Source organism: Nicotiana attenuata, unplaced genomic scaffold, assembly GCF_001879085.1.
Source record: "Nicotiana attenuata strain UT unplaced genomic scaffold, NIATTr2, whole genome shotgun sequence".
NCBI lineage: Eukaryota > Viridiplantae > Streptophyta > Magnoliopsida > Solanales > Solanaceae > Nicotiana > Nicotiana attenuata.
Window position 1 is genome coordinate 492,573 of NW_017670643.1, and position 19,916 is coordinate 512,488.

At 38.3% G+C, this 19,916-nt stretch overlaps 1 protein-coding gene across 1 annotated transcript; it reads left to right on the forward strand.

Moving 5' to 3' along the window:
• The first annotated feature begins 16,516 nt into the window (after nt 1–16,516).
• Nucleotides 16,517–19,341, forward strand: LOC109241845 (major pollen allergen Lol p 11-like). Its single transcript, XM_019408665.1, has 2 exons — nt 16,517–16,859; nt 18,840–19,341. Exons 1-2 carry the CDS (start codon nt 16,706–16,708, stop codon nt 19,169–19,171), a joined length of 486 nt encoding a protein of 161 aa, XP_019264210.1. The 5' UTR covers nt 16,517–16,705; the 3' UTR covers nt 19,172–19,341.
• Nucleotides 19,342–19,916: the final 575 nt, after the last annotated feature.

Sequence of the window (19,916 nt, forward strand, 5' to 3'; positions counted from 1 at the left end):
TCACGTTATGTTACCTCTGCGTGGCATAGATTGACAGGAAATTCTTCAGATGTTGTTGAGGATCTTCAACGTATGACCCAGAGAATAGTCCCTTGTTGTGCAACAAATGTAGCATGTTATTTGTGATTTGGAATGAATCTGCTTGTATCTGAGGGACTACAATGGCAGTTGCTAAGTTGTCAGCGGTGGGTTGCGCCCAATCGTACAGTGCTGCTTCTGGCACAAGAGGTTCCACACCCTGATTGTTTGGGTCATTCTCGTTGTTTCTGTTGTTTAGATGATCGTCTTCCATGTCTGGTTCGATTTACTCTGATGAGTTTTGTTGTGGTTTGTCTTTCTTGTTTGCACGATTCAATGCCTTGAAAACTTTCTCAGGATCCGAAAATGCTTCTAACAACTCACCAGTTCTTGAAGAGTTTCTAGGCATGCACCTGTAACACCCAAGACTACAAATGTTAGAATTTCAATGATCGGTTTAAATTGAAGAAAATTGACTACAGTAAGAATTTTTGCACTTCTTTTTAACTGAAATTAATAACACCATTAATTCCCTGGCAACGGCGCCAAAATTTGATCACGCCCAACTATGCCTTATAAAAAGGACTAAGCGGTCGCTGCAAATATATCGGTTAACAAGTCCGGAGTCGAATCTCACAGGGAATTAACCTATCGACCACAGCTAATGGACTTACAAAAATTCATGTATTCAATCTTCGAAGATATTTAAATAATAGGTTGGATGTTTACTAACTAAATATTAAGTAATAAAAATGTAATAATTAATAACTAAGTACTAACGGTTTGTAAGCAAGAATGGGAATGATCTAAGGTTCTGATTTCCCCTGTTGTCGGAATCTTTTCCGCTATATTTGCTATAAATTTTCCTAAGTCTTATCTATCGATCATGAGCACTCTGACTGTAGTTGAACTAATAGAGATAATACTATGGCAAATCTATATTAACATAACGAGAAAATCATCCTTCAACAGGTTCCATCAACACCCTAGATTATGAGTTTAGCTACTCATACTCATAGTAACAATTTCCCAAATAATTTGCATAATTAATTTACAAAGTAAACATGAAGGAATGAAGAATTCGATGATAATCTCCTCCGGAATTTGTCCAAAACGTCTTCTCCCTTCCAAAAATAGTCTCCCTAGGTCTCACTTGTGTCAAAAGTGCTCAAAATAGCATTTTTATATGTATATAAACCAAGTAGGGTCGGGCCCAGACGAAACACCCCTTCCTGCGCGAAATAGGACTTGGCTCTGTAAAATTTGTACAGGCGCGCCGCACGCTGCGACGCACCACATGGCGTGCTTGTGGGAAAGTTCAGAGAGCTGATTCTGACAGACTGCAGGAAAATCCCAAAGGCGCACCGCACGCTGCGCCGCACTGTGCGACGCGCTTGTGAAGTTTGTCAGTAGGCTTTCATTTTCTTGTCAGGCCACTTATTTTACACTGCTGCGTCGCGCCTCATGCGGCGCGACAGTGTAATTTTCTTAGAGTGAAATTATTTCATCTTCTTTTGACATCCAGACTTGGTACACGACCTCCGAACACGATCCCGGATTAACGATTGGGCTTTTACTCAGACTTCAAAGCTCCAGATTGCTTCGTTTAGCTCCAAATTAACTTTTGAACTCAGGATCACTTCATGCAAGGCACAAAACATGTACTAAGTATAATTCATTGTCATTTGAGCTCAAGCACACGTAAAAATACAGTAATTGGAATGTAATACTACGGCTAAAACACGGGTTTCTAGCCTAACATCACTCTCCTGATCTCAAAATCAAGGGTGACTAGTTTAATTAATTGACAAATTAGGAAAACAAAAGCAAGCTTGCCTTTCTCATAACACTACATCTATATTTAAATTTTAAATATAGCTGGCAATCTGAAAAATCAAATCGTACTTCAATGTGTCGCTTCATTCTGGATACTTGATAGCACTGGAATCCAGCATTAAAATAAAAACATTTTAATTATTCTAATTATAAACTTCGTTGAGAGATAATTATAAAAATTATTGTTGACGTCGTTCATAATACAATCACCAAGATTCTATCCAAATATAAATAACTTTATCTTCTAAAATCCTCTTCTAACAAAGGGATTTTTGTAGACCATTGAGTTGTATGGTGATTAGAAATTGAAAGAAAATCAGCTATTGATTCGATTTCATAAAATAAATAGATTCTATTTACTACTTCATCTTGATAATATTCATATTGAAAAATAAAGATTGCTTATTAGTTGGTGGAAACATAATTTCTAATTTGAATTAAAACATTCAATGATCCTAACCATAGACATTTGTCACGTGTATGTCTGTATTATGGTCCATAGAATTTGTTTTATCTTGAGACAAGGGTACATCTCATTAATTTCTTTTACCTCTTGAAGGGCATATAACTCACATAAAAGAAAATTTTAGAGAAATGTATATTTTAGTCATTCCTAAAATAATAACCGACAAAATATATATTTGCTATATATAATACATATATTTTATATATTTTTTGGCTAAAAGATGCAATTAGTTTTGGCTATCGGAATTTTTCGTATTTTGCCCAAAATTTTACTCTTAAAAAATACGTTATATCTCACATAAGGTTACTTCTTGTACCTTCATTTCATTTAAGTCTTCCGAAATCCATAATGCACGTAACAAGCTAAGTCACCTCAAATACAACCTTCTTGCGGATAATTCTTTAACCTTGTGCATTTCTTAAGATTTTACGGTCAAATCTCTCTATATCAATCTTGTTTGTTCTGTATTTTTTTTTTGACTGTTATAATGAAGTGCTATTATAGAAAATATATATTATAACATAAAAATTTGATACCAAAGAAAACTTGACAAGTACAACAAAATGTTATTATAAAAAATCATTGTTATAGAAAGATTTAACTGTAATTTTATTTCGCTTCAAATGAAATAATTGATGTTCCCTAACAACTTAGCGCAAAGACATATATGGTGCATTAAAAGCCAGTCTTGCTTTCTCTTCAGTTGGGGATTTTGGGATCAATGCTATTATTAATATAAGGAACATTATTTGTGGATCTAAACTAAAAGCTAAAGAACGTATAATATACCACTAAGATATGATTCTTTTTATGATACCTTCGAATAATCTTCCTTCCAATATCCCCTTAGTTAAGCAAAAGTTCTCATTGAGTGCGAGATGGATCAATCATAAATTCTTGTGATTTATAAGAAAATTAAGTTTGGAGAATATTAATGGTATTAGTATTATTTAATTAATGTTACCTTAATATCACTTAATTGTCATGTTTATACTTCAACTGAAGGCACAAGAGAATCATAAGCTTAATTAAGAGCATATGGCAGAAGAAATGTACATGTGATCTTTGTGGTTAGACTAACTGATTGAGAAGGTCAATGGCATTTCTATTTGTCACGACCCTAAACCCAGGCCCGGTCGTGATGACGCCTCTCGTGAAGACAAGGCCAGCCGACACAACTCTCAATTAATAATAAACAATTATAATACTACAATTTAAGTCATTAACATGCTAATAATCCCAAAATATAAGTGAAATAGCACAATTTGCGGAAAAATAACCAACACAGCCCGACATCGGGGTGTCACAAGTCACGAGCATCAACTAAGGTCTGAACACAACTAAGAATCTAAAATATACTAAACACAGTCTGAGGAAGAAAAGAGGGAGAAAAGCAGTGTTGCGGACGACGGGCAGCTACCTTGCTAAACTCCGATGACTCTGCCTCTGAGCAACCAATACCCGCTACCGGGTCCAAAAATACTTGAATCTGCACACAAGGTGCAGGGAGTAAAGTGAGTACTCCAACTCAGTGAGTAATAATAATAAATGCAGACTGAGTAATAAGAAATCGCGTAAAGGCACATCAACAGGCTATAAAGAAGCAGTGAAAGCCAGTAAAAACATTGAAAATATGTAAAGTCACTTTAGTTCAATTTAAGCTTCTTCCAAAATGCCTTTTTAACAGTTAAGCAAGTAAATCACGGGCAACTAGAAAAGATAAGTACGTAAAGAACCGCCCATCGGGAACAATATCACTAGAATCAGCCCCTCGAGCACAATACCAATAGAACCAGCCCCTCGGGCAAACACATGGAACAATACCAGCCCCTCGGGCATAATAACAGCAGAATCAGCCCCTCGGTCAATAACATAGAACAATACCAGCCCCTCGGGCTATATCTCATATCACAATGGGTACCCGCGCTCACTGGGGGTGTACAGACTCCGGGAGGGCCCCTTACAGCCCAAGCGCAATAACAAGCCATCTCGTGGTATAATCAATCCGGCCCTTGACCTCACATAATAAACAGAATCATCACACTGGTATCTGCGCTCACTAGGGGTGTACAGACTCCTGGAGGGGCCCGTTACGGCCCAAACGCAATATCAAGCCATCTCGTGGCATAATCACATAGGCTCTCGGCCTCATATCAATAAGCCACCTCGTGGCGTACAGTATCTCAGGCCCTCGGTCTCATAATCAACAAGCCACCTCGTGGCGTACAATATCTCAAGCCCTCGGCCTTACTTAGTCAAAATCTCATAAGTCCCTCGGGCAACAGTAAACATGATGCTCAGCCCAAACTATCTTTTAAAATATCATTTAAAGGGATTAAAACAGAGTAAGCATGGCCGAGTTATGAAAACAGTCGTATATAACATGACTGAGTACAAGAATAAAGTCAAATAGTGAGGAAATATCAGTAAAATTCCCCTAAGGCCCAAATATTTGGCACAGGGCCCAATTATGGCATTCGCCCAAAACATAATGATAACAAATAGTTTTCAATCGAATACACGGTAAAACAATCATTCGGGATGGACTAAGTCTCAATCCCCAACAGTGCACGTTCCCACGCTCGTCATCTAGCGTGTCCTCAATATAGCACCACGGTGTGCAATCCGGGGTTTCATACCCTCAGGACAACATTTAAAATCATTAGTCACATCAATCCGGCCCAAAGTCTAGCTCGCAAATGCTTTGCCCCTCGAATCGGCCTCCGGGTGCTCCGAATCTACCAAAATCAGAACGTAGCCATCAAAACATGCTAAAGGGACCAAGCCCACTCGAGAACAATCGAAAAACAACGCAATTCCCGAAATTACCAAAACCTGACCCCCGAGCCCACGTCTCGGCATTTACTAAATTTTACATCATTAGATTCCTTATCTCCCCACAAGTTCATACATATCAAGAGTTCAAAAATCAGATCACAAATGGTCCTCAGAATCCTCAACTTTATGTCTCCAATACCAAGCCCTAGTTTCCTCAATTTTTTACCCTAAATTTCTACTAATTTCATGATTAACCAATGGAAAAATGATCATAAAACTCAAGTAATGAAGCTTAGGGAACTTACCCAACTGATTCACCTCGATTTTCCCTTGAATTCTCTTCCCTAGCTCGTTTCCCGTCTTCAAAAAATAGAGTTTTAGCCAAAATCCGTGAAGGGAAATATTATATACTTCTGGTTCCAGGGATTCCGCATTTGCGGCCCTATTATCACTTCTGCGGTACCGCATATGCGGTCCTCACTTATCCTCCAGCCGCACCTGCGCCATCGCAGGTGCGGTTCACCAACCGCTTTTGCGGTTTCTTGCCAACCTCACCATTTCCGCTTCTGCGACTCTTATCCGCTTTTGCGGTGGTCACACCTGCGATCCTTCAACCGCAGATGCGGTTATGACAGCAATCAAAAGACTTCAGCTCTCCAACTAAATTCCAAACCTTCCGTCAACCACCGGGACCTCAACCAAAAGCACCAAAAAGTCTTATACTACCATTCAAACTTATACCAACCATCGAAACATCTCAAACAACATTGAAACCACCAAAACACATCGAATTCAAGCCTACGGTTCAAACATCTTCCGAATTCCACTTTTGATCAAAAAGTATACCAAACCACGTCTGAATGACCTGAAATTTTACACACACATCCCAAATGACACAATGGGACTATTGCAACTTTCGAAATTCCGTTCCGGCCCCTATATCAAAATCTCACCTATCAACCGGAAACTGCCAAAATCTCAATTTCGCCAATTCAAGCCTAAACCTTCCACGGACTTTCAAAATGCATTCCGATCACGCTCCTAAGTCCCAAATCACCTAGCGAAGCTAACCAAATCATAAAAATTCCGTTCCGAGATCATATACCAACAAGTCAAAACCAACGATTTACATAAGTCATAATGCATAATATGGGGCTAGACATGCCCGAGAACTGGCAAGCGAAGTGCAAAAGCTCTAAACGACCGGTCGGGTCGTTACATCCTCCCCCACTTAAACATACGTTTGTCCTCGAACGTGCCCGGAGTTGTTCCAAAAGCCAATCGATTGTCGAATAACCTTACCAGGCATATGCCCGGGGGTGAACCCACGTCACCCTATCTCATATAGGTCCGATAACACAATATAACTATAATTTTGCAATCCAACCTAGCCCATGACATTAGAACCACATTTCCACTTCTGAAATAATCCACAAGATCAGAATCTCACATCTATACTCTGAATAAGCCCAAACAAGTTGTGATAACCCATACCTGCAACCTCAGGTGCAATTACATGATATACCCCATAACTCAAACACTTGTAGCGATAACTTCTAATCACAGCAGCTGCACACAACAACCGAATACTGATAGTAAACCTCTTATCAACTAGAGTCTCATTCCAACAATTCCATATACTGCCAATGATAAATGAAACACGTAGAAAATCAATAATCGTTCGTCAGGTCAACCATTCATGAAGCCCCTCCTCCTTTGGCAAGGACTTTAGCAAATTTCTGGGCCGAACATCGACATTATCCTTCCAACATACTGAAATCGAATCCGTTTGTATTCATTTTAGATCCCGACGATCTCATCTAATCTAACACAACTACTCTGGTGAAATGACACACCAATATAATCTAAAGCCACAACTCGTGCAACCCGTGCACCAATAAGCAACAATCCGAACGTATTCAAATCATGAAAAGTGACTCAATTGAGAGAGCTGTACCGCAAGTTCACCAGTACCACCACACACAATGCTGAGAACCCGTCACACATCGTAGAAACAGAACGCACGAATCTAACCCGAAGGATCATACCTCCACATAACTTCACTGAAATGCGCGACCTATCAAAACATTGGTCCACATGGAACACCTCAAGTCACTATGCTCAAAATCGACAACCACGCGCAATTTGATGTCTAGAACCAAAGAAAATCATCATAACCACGGCGAAGAAATTGACATAACATTACACAACCCGAAAGGACACAACGGACACGCCATCCGCCGGGCAATACCCAATACTCTTCCCACTCAAATTCCACTGAGAGACCCCAATAAAATCGCACCACATGTGCCTATAACCAACAAATCCCAACGCTTCGCGACACGGAAAGGTAACTCATAGATCTCCCCAGATCACTAATAAGCTCGCTAACAATCGAGTCAACACATCCCACAACAATACAACTCGAAGTCACCCAAGCCGACTCGATGCAGAACACACATCTATATAGGTCTACTAATGAACCCCTTATCAATGAGTTCCTGAAGCTGTTCCTTCAACTTCTTTAACTCCGTTGGTGCCATACGATAGGGTGCCCGGCACCAAATCAATACCGAAATCGACAACCCTGTCCTGCGACATGTCCGGCAGCAAGAAACACATCCGAAAAATCTAACATACCAAGAAACAAAGGACCCACTCGGGTCTCCAAACCTCTAACAGTTACCACACAAGACTGATATACGCGGTCCACAACCACGACCTAACATGTTTATGAGAACTCCTAGTCTCCATATCCACACAGTACGCGAATCACCATATACAATCCCAACTCCACCGTCCAAATATACAACACACCTCCAATACCCAATCATCCAATGAGAGGTACTCCTATAATTCTTCTGTGCCACCAAGCAAACTCGAATATCAGCAGTCGATCAAACAAGAGAGCGCCACAATAATAATGAAGTATCCTCAACTCAAACACATCGCCCTTTCTAAAATGTATACTCCCATCAAGCCATACCAGTTAGTAATATCATTTATCTAGTCATCTGAAACTATCCATGCTACCTAAGAATCTGAGACCTTCCTCTCAAAATTGAACCGTGACCTTACACATGCCAATCTCAATCCTACACCACATACCGCATATACCATACCACCCTAGGATAAACATGGGGACTTTATATCCCTTCCGAGCCACAAGCAACTACGTACTCAACTAGCCAAGAACTTTCCATTGATCCCATCTAGAAGAAAATCACTACACAGCCCATGCTCCTCACGCTCGTAGCAAATATACATCTCTAACCGTGGTAGAAACCATCAATAACTCTCCACTTCCATTTGCACCAAAACTAAACCGTCAGGACTGAATCCTTCTAACTCAACCAAGCTACGCAGGCCACTACAACCCAAGAGCATTGCCACGAAACACCTGCAGAAAATCATTCCTCTTAAGCACCCAAAGAACTAATCATTTCCTTACCATGCTGATCCGGCCCACTACCAAGCTATCCCATCTATCCGAGTTTCCTTCTGGTTTACTTTCAACTTGATACTCCTTCTTGCTATAACACCACAATTTCCTCAAGCCAGACTCACCACACGAGACCCAAGCATAAAACCACTTCATCTAAGGCTCATAAGCCGATGGATACTCTCTTAATTATTCCCAAAATGCACCACATTCAAAATACCTACCCTGAAGTGACTTCCTGCGAATCCAAAGTCATTACCTTTACCTTCCCGATACTGATATATATAGAATCCCATAATGGAATAGAATACCACGAGTCTTGACACCCTCCAATGCAAACCTCAGTTTCTAACCAAATATACAACTTGAAAATCTCCAATTATTACATGTAAAAATCTTGAACCCATTAGAACAATTCTCGAGAGTCATCCACTCTACTCAAATCGCAACTAGACTGATTAAATGAACCGAACAACTTGTGCCTCATTAGCACTCCGACACCGCAGGGTGTGAATTCACCTTAATGCAACCAAACAACTTCCCGTTCTATGCACCGTACATCATTTACTAATAACAACTCAAGTCATTCCACGATTCTCATACACCCATAAAGCATAACATAACCTTTATTGAAATTTCCTTTACTCGAGCCATAACTGATTCACAAATACGCCTCAAACTGGAACCATTATAGAACATAACCGTGCAATCAACTAATCAATAGCGGACTCCCCCACTTGGCTCGAAGCCATAGATCAAAACGCACAATAACTCATAATGAATATACTCTATTACTGCCATAATACCGTAGTGAGATTGAACTAATTCCTCATAAGCTCATGCAACACAGATCATCCATTACTTCAAATCTTCTGCATTTCTCGCATTCACCCTCGTAATAGTCAAGCCCACTCTCTTAAGCGATCAAAATTCAATTTGCAACACACATATTCACTGGTAAAGGAGATCTTCCAACAACAACATAAGGATCGCACAAACTTCAGAACACTCCGCAGGAGATAAACCACCTGCTTCGCCTCAAACTAACATCTCTTTATACCCTTCCACCGCTATAAATATTACGCAGTCACCTAATCTTCCTGAGTCTGAACTCATATCGCAACGTGAAATCTACTTCGCTTCCCAACGAGGCAACCTAAAAAGGTCCTTCAATCATGCCCACAACGCGGGCCATTCATCAAATCACGATGAAAATCAGGTGCCGGATAGTTCTTTCTACCCCCAAGCAGACCCTTCTCGTCTTATTCAGTTCATTATGAACACATCTCACAGTCACATCTCACTCATTACGTAACTATCCAGTCATCACTCCCCTTAATAGGGACACAATCGAACATATAGTCCTAGAAACACGGGCTCGCGCAAACAACAGCTCAGGGCTCAAGTTATAGGCAAAACTCCGGCCTCAAGTCTTCCAGACTGGCCCAACACCAACACACGGAGATCATATATCGTCCCTCGAACAGGGAATCACAAGCCATCGATGCACATCTGGTACTGAGCGCTCATACGCGCATACGAATGCGTGGAAGGAATTCAAAGAGTTACATTTCAAGCTGAATCAAGGACGCATGATAAGAATTCAAGAATGTGAAGTTTTTCCTAAAGGTTCTGCAGCCTCTCGAGGATAAATACAGATGTCTCTGTACCGATCCGCAAGACTCTACTAAACTTGCTCATGACTCGTGAGACCTATGTAACCTAGGCTCTGATACCAACTTGTCACGACCCTAAACCCAGACCCGATTGTGATGGCGCCTCTCGTGAAGACAAGGCCAGCCGACACAACTCCCAATTAATAAAAAAACAATTATAATACTACAATTTAAGTCATAAACATGCTAATAATCCCAAAATATAAGTGAAATAGCACAATTTGCGGAAAAATAACCAACACAGCCTGACATCGGGGTGTCACAAATCACGAGCATCTACTAAGGTCTGAACACAACTAAGAATCTAAAAATATACTAAACACAGTCTGAGGAAGAAAAGAGGGAGAAAAGCAGTGTTGCGGACGTCGGGCAGCTACCTTGCTAAACTCCGATGACTCTGCTTTTGAGCAACCAATACCCGCTACCGGATCCAGAAATACCTGAATCTGCACACAAGGTGCAGGGAGTAAAGTGAGTACTCCAACTCAGTGAGTAATAATAATAAATGTAGGCTGAGTAATAAGAAATCACGTAAAGGCACATCAACAGGCTATAAAGAAGCAGTGAAAGCCAGTAAAAACATTGAAAATATGTAAAGTCACTTTAGTTCAATTTAAGCTTCTTCCAAAATGCCTTTTAACAGTTAAGCAAGTAAACGACAACTAGAAAAGATAAGCACGTAAAGAACCGCCCCTCGGGCACAATATCACTAGAATCAGCCCCTCGGGCACAATACCAACAGAAGCAGCCCCTCGGGCAAACACATGGAACAATACTAGCACCGCGGACGTAATAACAGCAGAATCAGCCCCTCGGGCAATAACATATAACAATACCAGCCCCTCGGGCTATATCTCATATCACAATGGGTACCCGCGCTCACTGGGGTGTACAGACTCCGGGAGGGGCCCCTTACGATCCAAGCGCAATAACAAGCCATCTCGTTGCATAATCAATCTGGCCCTCGGCCTCACATAATAAACACAAACATCACACTGGTATCCGCGCTCACTGGGGGTGTACAAACTCCTGGAGTGGCCCCTTACGGCCCAAGCGCAATATCAAGCCATCTCGTGGCATAATCACATAGGCTCTTGGCCTCATATCAATAAGCCACCTCGTGGCGTACAGTATCTTAGGCCCTCGGCCTCATAATCAACAAGCCACCTCGTGGCGTACAATATCTCAGGCCCTCGGCCTTACTCAATCAGAATCTCATAAGCCCCTCGGGCAACTGTAAACATGATGCTCAGCTCAAAATATCTTTTAAAATATAATTTAAAGGGATTAAAACAGAGTAAGCATGGCTGAGTTATGAAAATAGTGGTATATAACATGACTGAGTACAAGAATAAAGTCAAATAGTGAGGAAATATTAGTAAAAATCCCCTAAGGGTCCAAATAGTTGGCATAGGGCCGAATTATGGCATTCCGCGCAAAACATAATGATAACAAATAGTTTTCAATCAAATACACGGTAAAACAATCATTCGGGATGGACTAAGTCTCAATCCCCAACAGTGCACGATCCCACGCTCGTCATCTAGCGTGTGCGTCCTCAATATAGCACCACGGTGTGCAATCCGGGGTTTCATACCCTCAGGACAATATTTAAAATCATTACTCACCTCAATCCGACCCAAAGTCTAGCTCGCAAATGCTTCGCCCCTCGAATCGGCCTCCGGATGCTCCGAATCTACCAAAATCAGAACATAACCATCAAAACATGCTAAAGGGACCAAGCTCACTCGAAAACAATCGAAAAACAATGCAATTCCCGAAATTATCAAAACCCGACCCCCGGGCCCACGTCTTGGTATTTACTAAATTTTACATTATTAGATTCCTTATCTCCCCACAAGTTTATACATATCAAGAGTTCCGAAATCATACCACAAATGGTCCTCCAAATCCTCAAGTTTAGGTCTCCAATACCAAGCCCTAGTTTCCTCAAATTTTTACCCTAAATTTCCACTAATTTCATGATTAACCAATAAAAAATGATCATAAAACTCAAGTAATGAAGCTTAGGGAACTTACCCAACTAATTTACCTTGATTTTCCCTTGAATTCTCTGCCCTAGCTCGTTTTCCGTCTTCAAAAATGGAGTTTTTAGCCAAAATCCGCGAAGGGAAAAATATATACTTCTGGTTCCAGGGATTCCGCATCTGCGGCCCTATTATCGCTTCTGCGGTACCGCATATGCTGTCCAAGAACCGCTTCTGCGGTCCTCACTTATCTTCCAGCCTTCCGCATCTGCGATGCACCAGCCGCACCTGCGCCATCGCAGGTGCGGTTCACCAACCGCTTCTGCAGTTTCTTGCCAACCTCACCATTTCCTCTTCTGCCACTCTTGTCCGTATCTGCGGTGGTCGCACCTGTGATCCTTCAACCACAGATACGGTTATGACAGCAATCAAAAGACTTCAGCTCTCAAACTAAATTCCAAACCTTCCGTCAACCATCCGAAATCACCTCGAGGCCCCCGGGACCTCAACCAAAAGCACCAACAAGCCTTATACTACCATTCAAACTTATACCAACCTTCGAAACATCTCAAACAATATCGAAACCACCAAAACACATCGAATTCAAGCCTAAGGTTCTAATATCTTCCGAATTCCGCTTTTGATCAAAAAGTATACCAAACCACGTCCGAATGACCTGAAATTTTACACACACATCCCAAATGCCACAACGGGACTACTGCAACTTTCGGAATTTCGTTCCAACCCCTATATCAAAATCTCACCTATCAACCGGAAACCGCCAAAATCTCAATTTCGCCAATTCAAGCCTAAACCTTCCACGGACTTCCAAAATGCATTCCGATCACGCTCCTAAGTCCCAAATTACCTAACGGAGCTAACCAAATCATAAAAATTCCGATCCGAGATCATATACCAACAAGTCAAAACTTGGTCAAACCTTTCAAATTTCGAGCTTCAAGCTGAGAACTGTTCTTCCAAATTCATTCTGATTACCCTGAAACCAAAACCAACGATTTACATAAGTCATAATGCATAATACGGGGCTAGATATGCCCGAGAACTGGCGAGCAAAGTGAAAAAACTCAAAACGACCAGTCGGGTCATTACACTATTATGATAAATGAGATTTTCAACTCGAAAAAAGTGTATCAATCTTTATTTATTTATTTATTTATTTTTTGCACATCACAAACAGAGTTATTCCGTTTAATAACAAAACGTTACAAACATGTTTGATTGAACGACGTTTATAAACAGACTGACTTCTTTTATTGCTAAAGGTTTGACAAGTAAAATCGTGGAAATCAATATGTGAATTAGTAATTTACCTGTTTTTTATGCAAAAAGAAGAAAAAAGAGAGAAGAATTAATTAACTTCGTCTGTGTCATTAAAGCCATCAAAATGGGTTTGGCCCGTGAGGCCATTCCAACCCAGCCCGCTACTTGAGTAGGGTTGGGCTAGAATTTTTTAAGCCTATTTAAAATCGAGGCTTAAGGCTTGACCGAGGTTGGACCTGGGCCGGTCCTTGGTCCAACAATTAATTAAATTCAAATTAATTACTATTAAATATTTAATATTTTAAAAAAACTATTAACTATAATCCCTATTTCCCAACCCGAGATTGCTCATTTACCCTTCCGTATCAACTAGAATTTAAATTTTTGACATGCATGTAATATGACAAAATTAGTTTTTCTTTTGCTATTAATAACGAACTCGAAAAGTCTAGTAGCCAATAAAATCTTTTTTCAAAAGAAAATATTACTTTAAGTGGCCAATGATCAGTTTGGATTACTTTAATATATTATTAATATTTTTCAGTATAAGAAAAAGATAAGTTTTAAATGCACGAAAAAAAATTTACCACTACAAATTTCAAGAATTTTAAAATTTTATGGACTATAATGATAAATTCAGCAAATGATGTTATATTTAAAAAACTCAGCATATAAACTTATTAAACAATCCCTAAGTCTGAGAAAAATGAAAGAAACGTGTTAAGAAAATATTCATGTAACTTTAAAAAAGAAGAACAAGAGATATACAGAATTTGCATTTCAATTACGAGATTCCTCACCAAATATCAACCTTTTTGTACGCTCTAAGCAAACATAAGTTGTTTACATGATTAATCGACTATGTCACGAAAAAATATTTAAGGATTTAAAGAAAAAAAAAATTCTAAAAAAAATTGAAGGGGCGGCCCGCCCTAGTCCGCGACCCTCTTAGGGCTGGGTTGGGCTGGCCATTTTAAGGCCCATTCATATAGTGGGCCGGGCCGGCCTAACACGCAAATTTAAAAGCCCACGAGGCTTGGGCTGGGTTGGCTGGGTTGGCCAATTCTGACAGCTCTATGTGTCATTATCAAGCAGTACAAGGATTCATGGACTTCAAATCCAATTTGACAAGAGGTACTAGAGAAGGCCCAGTTAATATCATATTGTGGCTAGGGTGATTTGCACAAATAGGATCATTTGGTGTTACTATTTAAATTTTTAATCCTAATAAGAAAAGTATTGAGAAAATAATATTCGGTCACGTTGGTTTGAAGGTTGCTATGATTTGTAAGTTATGGCGATTCACAAAATTTTGAAGATTGCAAATTTTTGTGCGACTGGCTACAAAATTCTGATTGATCACAAGAATTTATTGCACTGTTATTGAAAATTTTGTGATCGTCAGGATTCCTGGCGCTTCAAAATTTTGACTAACATATTTTCAAATATTGACGCGAGGTTATTTTTCCAAAAATTTTCTTAACAAACTCAAAATATAAATATTGATTTTAAATAGATGTTTCTTTTTGTCTGCAATCAATCCCTTCACAAATACATAAATTTCCACATAATTCTTCCCTCGCCTTCTTACTCCATTTCGTGGGCACAATGACGTAAAAATGGCGTGTAGTAGCCACTAATTAAGGGTGTCTTTAATTTTTATCCACTAATTATAATGCTCAGCAAAAATAGCCACTACTAATAGAAAAAAGACAATTTTACCCTTTCTTCCTCTCTTTCGCGTTGCATTTTCATCTGGAATACCCAAGGCGATTTCACGGTCGGCCTCCTCCATGCTTGGTCAATAGCATCAGGTCTATTAGTGACCCCAATTACTAGGACATAACCAGGTCCATCATGAGATCCTTCTGATTTTGCTTCACTATTCCTTTTACCAATACGTACCGTAGTTCCTTTTGCATCATCAAAATTTTCAAGTTCTGAATTTTTGAGCAGATGTCTCAATTACGTACAGTAATTTCTTTCTTCTTACCTTGTTTTTGTTTCTTTTGAGTTCAAAGATTAAAAGTTAAGGACATGAGTCTTTAAGTTTGACATGCAGGTTTAAAAGTTAAGGACATGCATTCCTTAAATTTGACATGCAGGTTCAAAAGATAAGGACAAACAATCCTTAACTTATAGTTTCAAGTTCAAAACTTAAGGACGTGCAGTCCTTAAGTTATTGTTTCAAGTTCAAAACTTAAGGACATGCAGTCCTTAACTTTGACTTACAAGTTCAAAAGTTAAGGACGCTTGGTCTTGAAGTTTGAGTTCCAAGTTCAAAACTTAAGGACATGTAACCTTGAAGTCCTGAACTTAGAGTTCCAAGTTCAAAAGTTAAGGACATGTAGTCCTGAAGTCCTGAACTTAGAATTTCAAGTTCAAAAGTTAAGGACATGTAGTCCTGAAGTCCTGAAGTTAAGGACATGAGCAGAAGGGTATTTTTGTCCGAGCAGTTAAAGTTTATTAAACCAGTGGCTAAAAACTAAAGACATTTAAAACGCTAGCTTTAAAATAAAGACATAAGCTGTTAGTGGCTATCTGTGCACATCGCCCCACAATGACATACCATCCAAATCATTTATAATCCTTATAGTTATATAGCTTGAACCATCTAAAATTTTCATTCTAATATGCTTTAAGAACAAAAATTACTTTTTTCTATTGGAATTTCTATACTGTATAGCCATGCGACTAAAAAATAGATGGTAATACATAATATATGTATAATTAATGTATACTCTTGTATATTGACTAGCGGATGTTAATATTTGAGAGTGGCCATACGTGTAACTTTCCCTTTTCTATTCTCACCAAAATACCCTTTTGATAAACGGAATAGAGAAAAGATTATACTACTCTAATTAAAGGCAAAAAGCATGTAAGTTTTAGGGAGAGAGAGAGATAAAAGATAGAGATACATAGAGAATCCAAGATTACCAATTACTTTTGACTTTGATATTAATTGAGTGTAGGGTCTGCTTCATAATTTTGAATAATTAAAGGACCGATCTATCAGTCACTAATTTACGCTACCAAAAAAAAAGTAAAAGTAACTTTGGGCCACCATGTTTTGGTTTAGACCAAACCCATAATTTTTCATTATATCACTTTCACTTTCCTTTTGTTATTTGCAGGCTAAAAGAAGTTGAACAGATAGTTAAGATTACGAATTGCAGAAATTGAAGAAGAGATAGTTAAGTTTGAGTTATAAAAAAACATGGCAAAGTTGGTAGATTTGTTTGTTATTTGCTTTTTACTCTTTACTTCTATTGCTAGTGCACATTTTATGGACACTTTCCTTGTAGTTGGCAAAGTTTACTGTGACACTTGCCGTTGTGGCTTTGAGACCTCTGCCTCCAAGTATCTCCCCGGTAATATATACCAACCCTAAACCTTTTATTGTTTTTTTTTTTTTTTTTTGAGTAATTATTTCTCTCCTTATGGCTTCTATATATGATTTCATGACATGCGAGTAATGGATTTAGAATTTTGAAATATATATGATTTTCGCACACCCAGAATCTTGGTTCTGCCAAACTCGTGGTTGGCGATGTCGGTTACAAATTCACGTGAACTTAGTAGTTTTTGTTGAGATCCTATAAACATATATGTTAAGAAATTTCCTAAATATCTATTGTGAACCTAGTCATTTAATGTATATATTAACTTGATGTTGTTGTAGCAACTCATAAAGTTCAAATTCTGGATCCGCCTCTGGTGGCTGGATCCGTCACTTCCCCATGCAAGATTTGTTTGAGTGTCTCTCTTTCGTGTGATTCTGCCATATTGTCCAACTCCCTCATGTTTTTCATTGCATTTCTGCATATCTAATATTAATGTCTACTTCTAGCTTAATCAAGTCAAGTCTACTATAAGAAAACTGTAATTGAAGTGTTCACCTTATTCTAGTTTAAGAAGTAGTTCAATTTTCTAGGAAGTATACTACTCCCTAATTTGCACCAAATCAAGGAATTTAGTTGTTGTAGAGTTCAACTGCGCGTATAGATATAGTACGTGCTAAGTTTTGGCACAAGGATTTGCAATAACAACGACCCAGTGGAATCCCACAAGTGAGATCTAGGGAGCGTTAGGGGTGGATTCAATTCAATTTTTGTATTGAAAAATTCACAAAATGTATAAGAATATTTAACTTGGAACCCAGTCCGTTCATCCAGTTAGTATTGTATATCAATTCGAAATTTTTATAGGAACCTATCAGGATCCGCCTCTAGGGAAAGTAATGTGTACATTAGGGCCGACTGAAAGGCCAGGCAAATAAGGCATACGCCTTAGGCCCCCTATTTCGAGGGCCCCCAATTTTTACCGAGAATATAGGTTATTTTTTCCTAAAAATTTAAAATAACTTTTCTTTTATATAAAATAAAGAAAAGTATATTTTTGCCATTGTGAATTTGATACTGACTGTTGAGAGATGGAAACGATCTATCGGGTAATCTTCATTTTGCATTGTTACATTATGTCCACTAAAACCTATAGTAGTATTTTAAAAGCTTGAGATTGCTAAATGATGAGAATTTGAAGAAGAAAAAATTGTGTTAACCTTTGATATCATTGAAGCATAATAGCCACTCTAATATTGAAGGCTTAGATTTATATTTCGAAATAAAAGTGTTAAAAGAAATAGTACAAGCAGAAGATAATACTCGAATCGATATACTTAATTATATAAAAAGACGTGATTCTTTTTTCAATTAGCGAAAATAAAAATTCAAAATAAAAATAGATAAAATTTGACCTAAGATCAACAACGTTTCAAGTGAGATTTAATCGGTTAGCATATTATCAGTTGAAAAATAATTATAAAGAAATAGATTATAAAAATATTATTAATAACTTTGCATCTTAAAAAGCTAGAAAAATATATTTCAAAAACAAATATATGAACTTTTGAAAAAAAAATTGGGGCTCTAATTATAGCTTCGCTTTAGACCCCCAATTATGTTGAGTCACCCCTGTTGTACGTAGACATTACCCTTATCCTGAGGAGGTAGAGAGGCTGTTTCTGAAAGACCCTCGAGAGAAAGAATAGGAGACAAGGATTTGCCCGTTTCTTTAATTGCACATTATCTTGTAGTTATGTATATATATTAGAAGTAGGTAACTATATGTTAGCTTTGATATACATTTACGAAATAATTAGTTACTCCATATCTTCTTAAGTCTACTGCACTTGTTTTAATTTTTTATAAACAGAAGTAACTGTAGGGATTGATCAGTACCTGTTTTGGTAATATGTAAAAATTGTGTGATCATCTCATTTAAAAATTATTCGAGAATCTTTTAAAAAACTCGAACTCACTAATATATGTGTGTTTACACTATGAATGCAGGGTCTAGGGTTAGAATTGAGTGCAAGAAGAGGGACACCAACGACATATCATACACCATTGAAGGTGTGACCAACTCAAAAGGAGAATACAAGATCCTTGTATACAGTGACCGCGGCGATGAAGTCTGCGACGTGGTTCTCATCAGGAGCTCTGATCCAATGTGTGCGGTTCCAGCTGCTGGCCGTGATCGTGCTCGTGTTGTTCTCACTCGTAACAATGGCATGGTTTCTAACACTCGTTTCGCTAACTCCATTGGTTTCCTTTCCGATGAGCCTCTTGCTAGCTGCAACCAGATCCTACAGCAGTATCAGTTGACAGAGGACCAATTTTAAATAATTTGGATAATATTATTATGAAATGAATCTTTGTTTATTTAGATTTGATGTCTAAATTTATATGTATTCACGTTTTGTGTTTTTGGATATTAAGTATAATGTGTCCTTTTAGCGTGAAGAATTAATTTTAATTAATGCCTTGCTTTGTTAAAGTCTTGATATGCTCATTGTTTTTTTCTTTTTTATAATAATGTAGTGTTCGTTTCAGCTTGTATGTATCTCGATTATTTCTTGGATACTTGTTACTTGATTCATTTTAAATATGCCATTATCAGGAATAGACTGACTCATATTTGCACCACAAAACTAACAGAATTCAAATTGTGATGCTAAGTTATTAAGTTTACAAGTAGTGAAGTCAGACAGCACTTGACTTTCTAGTTTGTTTTTATTTTTATTTTTATTTTTAAGGACTTTTAATGTTTGTAACTTTACTTCTTATTGTTTTGTATAATATATGGTGTCAACTATGGCCTCTGCAGCGGATTTTTTGACATCTGCAGGGGTCAGTCAACTAGTTTATGGAGTCATTATTTTATGTTGATATGGATATGATATTTTTTGGGCAAGTTACACATTTGTTCGGTCGGGAAAAAATAATTACATCAGCTAGCCAAATATACAAAAATAAACATTAATTATATTTAAAATATGATATCAGACGTTAATATACAAGAAAAATATTTTTCAGCTATTATTTTTGAAAACAGCTATACCGTATAGTTTTTCCATTTTGGGGTTT